General features: G+C 40.6%; 1 protein-coding gene across 8 annotated transcripts in view; it reads left to right on the top strand.

Annotated features, from left to right (window-relative positions):
- The window catches only part of FRMD4B (FERM domain containing 4B), a 354,364-nt gene that overhangs the window by 198,471 nt on the left and 143,283 nt on the right, over window positions 1-12,610 (top strand). For all 8 annotated transcript variants that reach the window (XM_021007524.2, XM_021007518.2, XM_021007519.2 and 5 more), the window contains 2 exons: window positions 3,578-3,643; window positions 7,967-8,061. In XM_021007524.2, the coding sequence (XP_020863183.1) occupies window positions 3,578-3,643; window positions 7,967-8,061 (161 nt within the window). The remainder of the gene's footprint in view (window positions 1-3,577; window positions 3,644-7,966; window positions 8,062-12,610) is intronic.

Here is a 12,610-nt window from a genome sequence, read left to right as displayed (position 1 = left end):
AAATGGGACTTAGGCATCTTTTTTTGCGTGTATTTCATAAACCACAAAGCTTTGGGACTGTTATCTGCTGCTGCCTGGTGCTGGTATCAAAACCTATTCTGCTTGCCCCTGCATGTTTCAGAAAATGATTCTGCATTTATAGCTATAATTATGATGCTTCCTTTTTGGTAGCGATTTTGCTGCTCTCAGATACAGCTCCCATTGTGGAAACTTTCAAATGGAACATAATTGGTGGGGGAAGAGGTTAAAAATAAGTAGAGATGCCCAGCTCATTTCTTTAAAGTGTCTTGAAAGCTAACGAATCTACTTGTTTTAAGGGAGAAAATGTGCTTGGATCAGGCATTACTTAAAGTGGGCTTTTGTAGGATGGGGAGGCAACTTGTTTTTCAGTTCTTTGTATAATAGTTTGGTTGGTTTTTTTTCCATTTCTACCTCCTTATTTACTATGGAAAGGAAATGTTAGAAGAGGTTTTTTGTTCCTTTTTCATCACTAGGCAGTTTCTTCCTTATTCTTCTGTTGCCCTATGTCAATAGGGCAATTAGAAATATTAATCTGTATGTGAATTTTATCTGTCTGTATAATGAGGAAATACTTTTTATCCTATAGAAAGTTGGGAGAACTCAGAATATAAATTCTTAGCTACAAAACCATAGGCAAATCATTTGACCACTCTCAGGCTCAGTTTCCTCTTCTAACTTTCTCTGTATCCCCAGTGCTTAGCACGGTGCCTAGCACCTACCTCCTTGCTATGAGGATCAAATGAGCTAACACATCTAAAGAGTTTTGCAAACCTGTGTCAATATGCAAATGCTAGCTATTATTCTATAAAAATTGTATTGCTTACTTTTCAATGCAATGGCTTTGCAGAAAATAGGAACTATATAATCATGTTGCCTTCAAAAATGATTCATCCTCATCTCAATACAGAAGTGGCCAAAACATGGATTGCTATAGTAGCTAACATATTGTACTTTGAAGTTTGCAAAGCCCTTTATATAAATTATTTCATTTGATTCTTACAACAACCCTGTGAGATAGGGACTATTATTATTCACATTCTAGAGATGAGGAAACTGAGCCTGAGAACAGTTAAGTGACTTGCCCATGGTTACACAATTATTATTAAGTGTCAGAGGTGAGATTCAAACCCAGGGCTTCCCTGATTCCAAAGCTAGTGGTCTTTCCAAGCTCCACCTGACGTCCAAAACTGTGAAAATACAACCAACCATATGAAGGGGTAGAGCGGTTCATGAAAAGGTCATCTGGGAACATTTCTATATAAGACAAAGACCTGGCATGTTACCTTGAAGAAGTGTTACCACTGCTCAATGGTCGACTCCAAGGTGCTTCTAAATAAATTAGAAGGTAAATCTCCCAGTTGCAGGTGATGACCTCACCTGTGCTCTGACCTGCTGTGTAATCTATCCAGGCAAAGAGATACAAGGCTGTTGTGTTTCTCTAAGGTGGTATTAAATTGCTAATATTGTTTCTCCCCAGGTCATCCACACTGCCTTCCCAGGCCATCTCCCAGATTGTCACTTGCCACATTATATTATAGTCATGTTACCCAGTACACTCCAAAAGGTGGACTCAGGGTCAGGGAGACATGAGTTTGAATCCCTGGGCGAGTTACTTTGAAGTTCTCTTAGGCTATTTCCTCATCTCTAAAATTGGGGTTTTAACAGCAGCTACCTCACAGAGTTGTTGTGAGAAAAAATGAAGTAATTAATATAAAGTGCTTTGTCAGCTTTAAAGTGCTATATAAATGCCAGCTATTATTATTATTGGCTGTTTTATGGCTGTCTACAAAACAAATAGTTGTCATGGGTATGTGTTTAAGTCACATGGGGAGTGCTATCTTTAAGAACAGATTGCTCTGCTCAGACATAGAAACATGCAAATTTCTGATAAAATTTTCTGTTGTTGACAAGAACATTTTAAGGGCCAAAAGGACCAATCCCTAGAGATATCTTTTGAGCAGGAAGTGGCTTATTCACCAGACCAGGAGAGAATTAGCATGTAATATAATTAGAAATATTTTATTAATTCTGAAAGGGCCTGTGATTACACTGGTATAGGGGAGTCCCAGTGAGAATTCCCTTTACCCGTATAGACCAGCACCTAACTTAGTTTTGCAGAGTCTTGGGGAATTGCCTGGGATACTATAAGATTAAGTGACTTGTTGAGTGTCACATGTCCTGTGTGTGACAGAAAGATGACTTCACTTAATCACCAACTCTCCATCCGCTGTACCACACTGACTAATGTTTCATATATATCAGAATGCTTTTTTTTAATGCTTTCCTTAAGGGATCCATACCCATGCAATTCAGCCATGCAGCCCGATTTGTCCATGTGGACCTCCACGCCTAGCTTGTTGCCTTTTATGTACAATAGTGTCACAATTGCCAGAGTGTGGGTTTTCATTTTGCCGGTAATCATCCTAAGATAATAGATGTAGAACTAGAAGGGGTCATAAAGTCCATCTCCTCATTTTACAAATGAGCAAACTGAGGCATAGCAAACATAAATGATTTGCTCAGGGTTACACAGCTAGTAAGCATCTGAGATGGGGGATTTGAACTCAAGTCTTCCTGACGCCAAACTCTGCTTCCTGTCCATGATACCACGTCATCACTGATGACGGAGTCACTCTGATTTAACCATACTCTTGCCCTCTCCCTGTTGAATTCAATTCAGGAATGTCAATAAACATTTATTAAGTGCTTGCTATGTGCCAGATACTGCTCTGAATGTTGAGGATCCAAAAAAAGGTTCCGATGACTTATGACCAGAATCGTACGCGGCTAAGTGCAGTAACAAGTCCCATACACAGAACAAAGCAAACTGCCACCCAGAGCAATGGAGCCATGACCTCAGCCTTCTCGGAGCTCATATCTACCTGCTTGGCTAGTTTTCTGCCCAAAAGAGCAACATTCCATCAAATCAGGCTCAGATGTCATTACATTGGATAACTAGCATTTGCCATCATGATAAATGAGGATAATTTGTGTTTCTGTATGCTAGGGGCTTTTACAATGTTCATGGCCCTTGCCATGTGGGAAGCAACGTGACAGATGGTAGATAATAATAAATCGCCAGCATTAATATGGCTCTTGGCACATTATCCCATTTGATCCTCACAAGAACCCTGGGAAGTCGGTGATATTATTATACCCTTCTTACCAATGAGGAAACTGAGGCTGAGGACGGGTGCATGGCTTGCCCAGCTAGTAAGAGTCTAAGGCAGGATTCCAACTCAAGTCTTCCTGAGTCCCAATACTCTGTCCTATGAGTCAACTAGTTGCCTTGCCATACAGAGCTTACCTTTAAGACAGGAAGATCTGGGTTCAAGTCCTGTCTCTTACAGATACTAGTGAGTTACCCTGCACAAGTCACTGCCTAAGCAATTCTTTAAGAAGGTAAATTATAGATGAGTTGCTAATATGCATTCACAGAAGGAGCCTTCTTTCAGGAAAGTTCCCCACACTGATGAAATGATAACAGTATTCGCTGTGATGTAGACATTGCCCAGCACACTCCCAATGACTCTTCCACGTCTGCCTTCCTCCACAGATGACGGAAGGCCGACACTGCCAAGTACACCTCCTTGATGACAGGAAGCTGGAGCTGCTGGTGCAGGTAAGAGGCCCCTTCCCAATTTCTGCTCGTTAAAATTCCAGCCTGTGGCTTTGTTCAGATGGGCTCCTGGGTAAGCAAGTTCAAGTCAGCCTTTGCTCTAGGGCCAGGCATCTTACCCTGATAGGAAAGGACTCCTGATATGGTGGGTCCAGTTTTTCAGGGATATCCTCCCCTAAAAGCATGGGGGCTCAGAGCTAGATGGGACCTTTCCCTGTAAGCCCTCCCCTCTTCCCAACTTTCCTATTATTGTGGAGGTTGTCACCATCCTTCTAGCATCCAAGATTTCAACCTCAGGGTTATCTGAACTCCTCACTCCTCCTCACCCCACATATCCCTTCTCTCCTCTACTCTTGTCATTTCTATTTTCACAGCATCTCCCCCATATGTCCCTTCTTTCTTTTCACACCACCTGACCACCATAGTGCAGACTCTCGTCACTTTATACCTGTACTATTGGAATAGCCTCCTAAGGTCTCCTTGCCTCACATCTCTCCCCATTCCAGTCCATTCTTTACTTAATGGCCAAAATGATTTCTAACCATGTCACACAGGGTGCTCTACCCTACCTCTCACCCTCACTCAGGAAACTTCAATGGCTTTCTATTACCTTCAGGATCAAATGCAAACTCCTCCATTTAGCCTCTAGAGCACTTCACAACTTGGCCCTTTCCTATCTAGTCAGTCTCCTTATACTTTACTCCACGTGCTATGTAACAGTGGTGTTGTCAGACTCAAAGAGAAATGGATCCCTGCTAGCTGCATACTGACTTAGAAAACCACAAATTCACATTATCTGTATGGTATCATATTTTATTGGTCTTCTTGAATAGTTCCCAATTACATTTTAATCTGGTTTCGAGGCAGCTCACTCGAGTTTGACACCTCTGTTCTCCATCCCAGTAACACGGGACTCTTTGCTGTTCCTCAAACACGATACTCCAACTCCAGGCCTTTGCGTTGGCTGTCTTCCACACCTGGCATGCTCTTCCTCCCCATCTCTGCCTCCTGGCTTCCCCAGCTTCCTTCCGGTCTCAGCTCCCCTTCTGCAAGAAGCCTTTCCTAATCCCCCCTAATGGCAGTGCCTTCCCCTCTGAGATTACCTTCCATCGATGCTGTGTGTCCATTGACACTGTGTGTATCTTGTACGGATGTAGTTATTTGCACGTTGTCGTCTCCCCCATTTGGAACGTGAGCCTCTCGAGGGCAAAGACCATATATTTGCTTTTCTTTGTTTCCCCACTGTTTATCACCGTGCTTATTGCATTTGTTGTTGTTCTTGTTCAGTCACTGAGTTGTGTCTGACTCTTTGGGACCCCCTGGACCATAGCATGCCAATACTCTCCATGGGGTTTTCTTGGCAAAGATACTGGAGTGGTTTGCCATTTCCTTCTCTAGTGGATTAAGACAAGCAGAAGTTAAGTAACTTACCCAAGGTCACACAGCTAGTAAGTGTCTGAGGCCTGTTATATAGTAAGCACTTAATAAATGCTCATTGACTGACTTGAAAAGAAGCCCCTCTTTCCTTCCCCATGCCTCAGTTTCCTCATTTGTAAAATGAGTGGGTTGGTCTAGCTGACCTCTAAGTTCCATTCTACATCTGGTTCCTTTGATCCCCAGCAAGTTGTTATCCAGCCTTTGCTTGAAAATCTCTCATTGTCTAATGAGGGATGAATGTGCTACTTCCTGGAGGCTCATTCCGTCCTGCCTTGGGACACCTCTGGCGGTAGTTACAAAGGTTTTTTCTTATATTCGTCCAAACCTGTCTCTTGAAATTTCCGCCTCTTGCTCCTGTTCTGCTTTTTGCAGCCAAGCAGAGTAAGTCAAATCCCACTTTTGTCATGATAACACACCAACCCTCAATGTCTTCTTTATCTACTATGTCCCCCAGGAGTCTCCTCTTCTCAATACTAAGCATCCTCAGTTCCTTCAGCCCATCCTGGCTCAGGTTTTGTACTTTGTTTGAGCCAGACCTGAAGCCTTTTTAGTTTGTATTTCTTATGTCTATGTCAGTGTGCTAGGATGCTTGGGCTTCAGTGCTGAAGGGGAATGGATGTGTCTGTCCTCTATTGATTGTTTTCACTGAAATGAACATACTGTCAGGCTGAACTTGTGTATCTTCCATTTTTTCCCCTCTGACTTCCAATCTTATGATTCTTCCCTTTCCAAGACTTTCCAAACTCTTAGCTCTTAAGACCCAAGACCATTTGGACCCAAATCCTGGCCTCCTCTCACCTTTTTTGGGGGGGAGAGGAGCCACTATCAATGTTTAAGGAAGGAAAACAGATACCAGAAAAGAATTGCTAATTTTTTAAAAATCTCCTTCTGAGTTATACAACATCTCAAAGAAAATGAAGAGTTTGGAATTCAGTAAGCATAGAATATAAGCTCCTTAAGGGCAGAGACTATCTTGTTTCTGTATTTGTTCCCTAGCACAATGCTATGAACTTTGTAAGTACTTAATAAGTACTTGTAGAGAGAATGATTAATGAATAAATGAAATATTGCTAAGAATCTCTATATACAGAGACTCATAATAGGTGCTAGGGGAGCTACAAAGTTTAGATAAGATACAGTTCCTACTGTCAAGGGCTTTATAGCCTAGTTGAAGAAATAAAACCAATATATTAATAAGTATAATATAAATTATAATAAAGTAAATTCGTTAGAAGGGATTAAACAATCCCCTTGAGAAGGATTAGAGAAGGATCATAACTTTACAGCTAGAATAGATATTAGATATAGTCCAACAACCCTTTCATCCTGCAGATGAGGAAACTGAGGCCCACAGAGGTTAAATAACTTGTCCAAGGTAATGTAAGTAACTATAGAAGAGCCACCTGAACCTGTCATTTCATTAGTTTAAGGAACTTCCAGTAAGGAAACAGACATCCTAGACTGATGCAGATTAGCTATTCCTCTGCAATTCATAGTCCTAGAGAGTTGCCTGGGGCACTGAGAGGTTAGGTAACCTGCCCAGGGTCACACAGCCAGTATGAATCAGAGGTGGTCCTTGAACCCAAATCTTCCTGACTGCTAGGTTGGCTCTTTATCCACCATACTATGCTGCCAGATACAACTTATCTGCTTAATTATACATCCTTCCTAATAGACAGTAAACTCCTTGAGAGTAGAGAGGCTATTGCAGTAGTCCAGGCAAGAGGTAATAAAGACTTTAGTTGGGTTGGAGATTATAGCAGTTGAATATGGAGGAGTCAGTTGTCTTAGAAGGGGAAGGAATGGTCCAAGATATCTTCAAAATTTTGAGCTTAGGTGAACAAGAACATGGCGGTGCCTTCCATGGAAATAGGGAAATCAGGAGGGGCATGTGTGGAAAGGGTAGCTGGCAAAGTTTTGGGGTACAGATGTGTTGAGTTTGATGTGATGACGTGATATCCAGTTGGAGATATCCATCAGAGATGGAATTGTGGCACTGAACTGGCAAGACTCCATGGAGCCCCCCAAAATCTAACTTTATAGCCCCCTTCCTGTTATATAAAGCTTAAGGCTTCCCAGAATGTACCATCAGGAGTGAAAGTCAGAGAGACCTTTCAGTATTCCTTCAGGATTATTGATTATTGATCCCTTAGTGTTTAAAAAAAAAATTAAGTACCCTAGACAGTGGGACATATTGTAATAGAAAAAATCCTGGTCAGAAAACCTGGTCTACCATTAGCCACATGACCTTGAGTAAATTACCTAAGCTATCTGAGTGTTCTTCTTCAGGAAAAAGAGAACTATTAACTCTAACCACCTACCTTATGGCGTTTACAGATTTATGGAATCTCAGAGTTTGAAGGGACCCCAGAAACCATCTGCTCAAAGGCTTTTTAACATTTTGGGGTCATGGGCCCCTTTGGCAGTCTAGAAGCCTATGGGACCCTTTTTCTGAATAATATTTTTAAATGTATTAAATAAAATACTGGAAGATTACAGAAGAAACCAATTATATTGAAATGAAAGGTATAATATATATATATATATATATATATACATATATAGATACATACATGTTTACATATATAAAATATTTCCCTCCCTACCTCCCTAGGTTGTGTAAGGAATATGCATTGTAAACTATAAAGTATTATATAAAAAGGAGTGATTGCTTAAGGCTCCATAAATTTACCCTTATGTCTGCCCTCAGCCTCAATTTCTTGTGGAGAAAGATCCAAACAGATTCACCCCAAGCAACAAGTGGATATGGGGATTAGTTTAATGATAAAACAATAATAATACCAAAAAAGCTTATTTAAACTATTTGGGTTGGAGGGATTGCAGGTAGGAAAAAAAATCTTCTTTCTAATAAGATCCTTACTTTGACAGCCCAAACTCTTGTCAAGAGAATTGCTGGACCTGGTGGCATCACATTTCAACCTCAAAGAAAAGGAATATTTTGGAATAACGTTTATAGATGACACGTAAGTACATTTTGCTGGCTAATGTTTCTTTCACTTTTGCCTGGTGAATGAACGTGCTGTCATTGGTGAAAAACAGGCAAATATTTTCAACCTGAGCCTGAGAACATAGAGTGCCTACCGTACATAGCAAAGAGAGTTTTCACTGTGACAGTAGCAAAGGGAGGGAATTGACTGATTAATATCTGCTTCCAGGGCACTGGTATGCATTTTTAGGAGTTTGTGTAAGGAATTTATAGCTCTCGTCTATTATCTACATACTTCTCTGTTTGAATGGAAAAACTGATTTATTCAGCATATACACCAGAGAGGTAAATGTAAGTTTTACATTTTGTGAGTTTGTATTATAACTTTAATGTTGCCAAATTCAATAAAAGATAGCATGAATATTTAAAACTAAATGTTTTAAAATTTATCTCTTTTGAAAAAATAACATCATTTGTATGCTCTGTATCAATTCTCAAGTTCCAGTACAGAACTCCCCTTCTCATTCAGAGATATGTACTAGGGATCCCCGACATAGTGAAATTCCTGAGTGATGAGAGATGTTTTGGACAGCTGCTAACTCTTTGCTACAAAGCTTTTCTTTTCAATGTTCTCTTAATTCTTTGGATTATACCAAGAAGTGAACCTCTTTTTAGTTTTAGAAGCTATCTTTTTAAAAATAAATTTGTATCTTCATCTTTTTTGTTTTCACATTTTCCTCCCATGTCACCTTTCCTATCATCTACAGAGGGCCATCCATCATAATAAGGAAGAAACAAAAAAAGTTTACAAAACCAATTGACACAGTGAAAAGTTTGCCATTCTTCACAGTGTTCTGTACCTGTGCCCCCCCCCCCCCACAAAGGATGGGAGAGATAAGGAGAAGGAGTCTTCTTCAGTCTCTTCTTTGGGGCTACGTTTGGGCTTTATAATTTCCCAATATTTCTTTTTTGTTTGTTTCATTATTGTTCTTTCTGTTGACAGGACTCTTATCTTGAATAGCTTGTAGATTCTGTTTACCAACATCCCCTGGTTAGGGACAGTCTCATTTTCTCAAGAAGAGCTATGCTAAGCTGAGGGATTGATGGCAGCAGAAGTGGGGGGCCTGGCTTCCAGGAATGTGGCCTTAAAAGGAGGATGCAATAGAACCCATGATAGACTGTCCAGGCACTTGGTGCATTTTCAAAACGTAAAATACCAAATCTCAGAATCTGGAGGGTATCCTGGACAGTCCCCTCCCCCAACAAAAGGACTATATTCAAGATTTCCTATTACTCTCTTATTCCTATATTCAGCTGGCTAATCCATTTTTAAAAGTTTTAGAGAGACAGCTACATCCTCAGGATCATGCTTGATGAAGTAGCTAACGTAGAATCAATATAAAGCCTGATCCCAACACTTCAGAGCCTTACAATCTGAAATGTCAAAAGGAAAATCTTAGCTTCCATGAAGTTCAGACAAAGATTGCCACAAAGTCATTGCCACTCACTGCCTTTGGGCCACCCCACCCCAGAGGAAAGTGGGGCACAAATAACAGCTGTAGGGGGCTGAGATCAAAGAGCTGCTACTTTGGTAGAACCATCATTTCCTAGTATTGCAGGTTTTTGGAACTGGAAGGGCCATTAGCAGCCATTTAGTCCAACCTAGTCCCTGAAAGAGAATTCCCATTACAACATACCCAATAAGTTGTCACCCCCCAGCTGCTTTGATACTTCCAATGATGGGGAACCCATTACTAACCAAGGTGACCAATTCTGCATTGGGACATCTACAACTGTTAAGAAGTTTTTCCTGACATCAAGCCTCAATTTGCCTCCTTGTAACTTCTGTCCATTTATTACTATAGTGCTGTACTCTGAAACAGATCAAACTTAATCCCTTTTCTACATGACACTTTCAGATACTTAGCTCTTGTTATCATGTCCCCTGTGAATCTCCCTGTCTCCAGGCTAACCATTCCCATCCATTTTCTTCAACTGATCCTCATATGATTTAGACTCCCAGCCGTTCACCATCCTGATTGCCCTTCTCTGGACAATCTCTAGTTTATCAGCCTGTAAGACTCAAAATTAAACAGATACAATAAATATGATCAGACCAGGGCCGAGTACAGAGAGACCATCAGCCCCTTATTCCTTGACGTTATGCTTCTCTTAATTCAGATCCATTTTGCAATAGCATTTTTAGATGTCATATTACACCCATTTTGAGCTTGCAGCCTACTAAACTCCCAGCTCTTTTTCAGACAAATGGTTGCCTAACCATTCCCCTTCATCTGATACTTGGGAAGTTCATTTTTTAAACCCAATTTTAAGGCCTTATGTTTATCCCTATTAAATTTCATCTTATTAGATTCAGCCAAGAGTTGAAGCTTGTCAGCAACTTTCTAGCTCCTGATGTCACATAATGTGACAGCCATTTCTTTGAGCTTTGGGTCAATTGTGAAAATTTGATAAACACGCCTTTCATTCAAATAATTTATGAAAATGTTTAAAAAAAAAAAGAAAGAAACAAAAAGTACAGGGTTAAGTACTCCTGGGACATTTGAATGGAATCCCCTGCCTGTCCAGATATTCAACCAAATCCTTCTAATAGTATTTGTGTGTAGCCCATGTCTCTCTATCTTTGCCACAAGACTAACATTATCTTGGTGTAATATTCCATGCACAAGTACAAGTCAAAACCCTCCATGCCCTCTCATCCTCTGGGATTTTTTCCAATCTATTTCCCAAAGTTTCTTAAATTTTTTATAGATGATCCACCCAACACCTTTTTAATATCTTGCGGGTACCGATGTAGCATCCAGGCCGTTCATCCATTGATCATCTGTTATCCATCAGCAACTTGCTTATTTTTCCAGCTATCTATGTTCTTAGTGATGCTCTTTACTCCCCTGTTCAGGTACAAATTATCTTTGGAAACAGGCTCTGTTCACCATGTGTCTTGTCATTTCATTTCTTCTGGGATCATGGTCATAGGGTCATTGACTTAAATGTGGAAATGACCTTGGAGGTCTTCATGTCCAACCTCCCCCTCCTTTTACACATGAGGAACTTGGAGGCTGAGAGATGTTAAGTGACTTGCCCAGGGTCACAAAGCTAGCCAGTAAGTGTCTGAGACAGAATTTTAACTCAGGTCTTCCTGACTCAAAGTCCAATACTCAACCTACTAAGCCACCCGATTCATAATCATATAAAGTGATCTGTGATCCATAACCATATAAAATCACCAGGAGAATTTTGGCATCAAGAAATGGGTTTTTGTAATAGCAAGCAGTTTGGAATCTCTGAAAGTGACCCAGCATTTTCCAAAAACAATCTGGCCCATTTTTCCCTGAATGGTGGAGACAACAACTATATATATAAAGACATACAGCATAAGTATAAAGTGAATAAATACAAATATAGGCAAACTAGTTGCCTCCAACTAAAATTTCTTTGTTATATATTTAAATCAATTCTCCCAGTTGTGCTTTAAGTTCCCTATCCTTACATGGTACCTGGGACCATAAAATGATCGTTTCCAAATGTGCTTGCTTCCATTATGGGCACAGATGAAAATAGATGGCTAGGAAAAGACGGGCAGATGTGTTCTATTTCAAGACTGCTGGGGTTTTTTTCCTTCCTCCCAGTTTCACATAGGAATGCTGTCAGGTTAACCTAACGCATAAAGGCAACAGGATGGAAAAGAAAGCACCTCAGCCTTGGACCCAGAAGACCCCCATTTTCTGGGTTCGAATCCTGAGTCTAACAGTTAGTTACTAGCTCTCTGTATGATATATTTGATTTCTCTCTCAGAATCCCCGAATTCCAGAGTTGAAAAGAATCTAGTCCAACCTATACTTTCCTAAAGAATCCCCTCTAAGACATCCCTGACACATGGTCCTTCAGCTTCTGCTTGAAGATCTACAGTGAGGGGAAATCCGTGGCCTCCCAAGGCAAATCATTCCACTTTGGAATAGCCTATATGGGTAGACCTCAAGCCTCAATTTTCCCCTTGGAAACAACTCTTGGCTTTTGCCTTTGGAATCAAGCAGCTCCTGATCCATGACAGTCTTTCAGGTATCATCTCCTTAGATATCCTTTTCTTCTTCAGACTAAGTATCCTCAGTTTCTTCACTAGGTTGTTGTGACCCTAAAATACTTTATGAATGTGGGCTGATTTTTTGTTGTTGTTGAGTTAGAACCTATGCCCTCTATTGGCTCCTGGAATCTAGCCTTGGTCCCTGACTTTCTGAGCTGTCTTTGATCATTCAACTTGCCATTGTCTTCTCTTCTCTCTGGATTTCACCCTTGTTGACTTGTCCAATGGAAAGGCAATGTGGTACAGTAGAAAGAGAAATCTGGACTTGGAGATCTGGGTTCAAGTCCACCTCTGACACAGATTGGATTGTGACTCTGAGGAAGTAACCTTTTAGTGCCCCAGGCAGCTCTCTAAGAACAGAGGTTGCAGATGAATTATTGATCTGGTTTGATAGGAATTTCCTCACCAGAAATTCCAAGTCTGATGAAATCACATATCTAGTCCAAAAGAATGAGCAAAAAACGAACCTGTTTACTACTGATTC

This window comes from Phascolarctos cinereus, unplaced genomic scaffold, assembly GCF_003287225.1.
Source record: "Phascolarctos cinereus isolate Bilbo 61053 unplaced genomic scaffold, phaCin_HiC Scaffold_4;HRSCAF=312, whole genome shotgun sequence".
Lineage (NCBI taxonomy): Eukaryota > Metazoa > Chordata > Mammalia > Diprotodontia > Phascolarctidae > Phascolarctos > Phascolarctos cinereus.
This window is presented reverse-complemented; position numbering and strand designations above follow the sequence as displayed.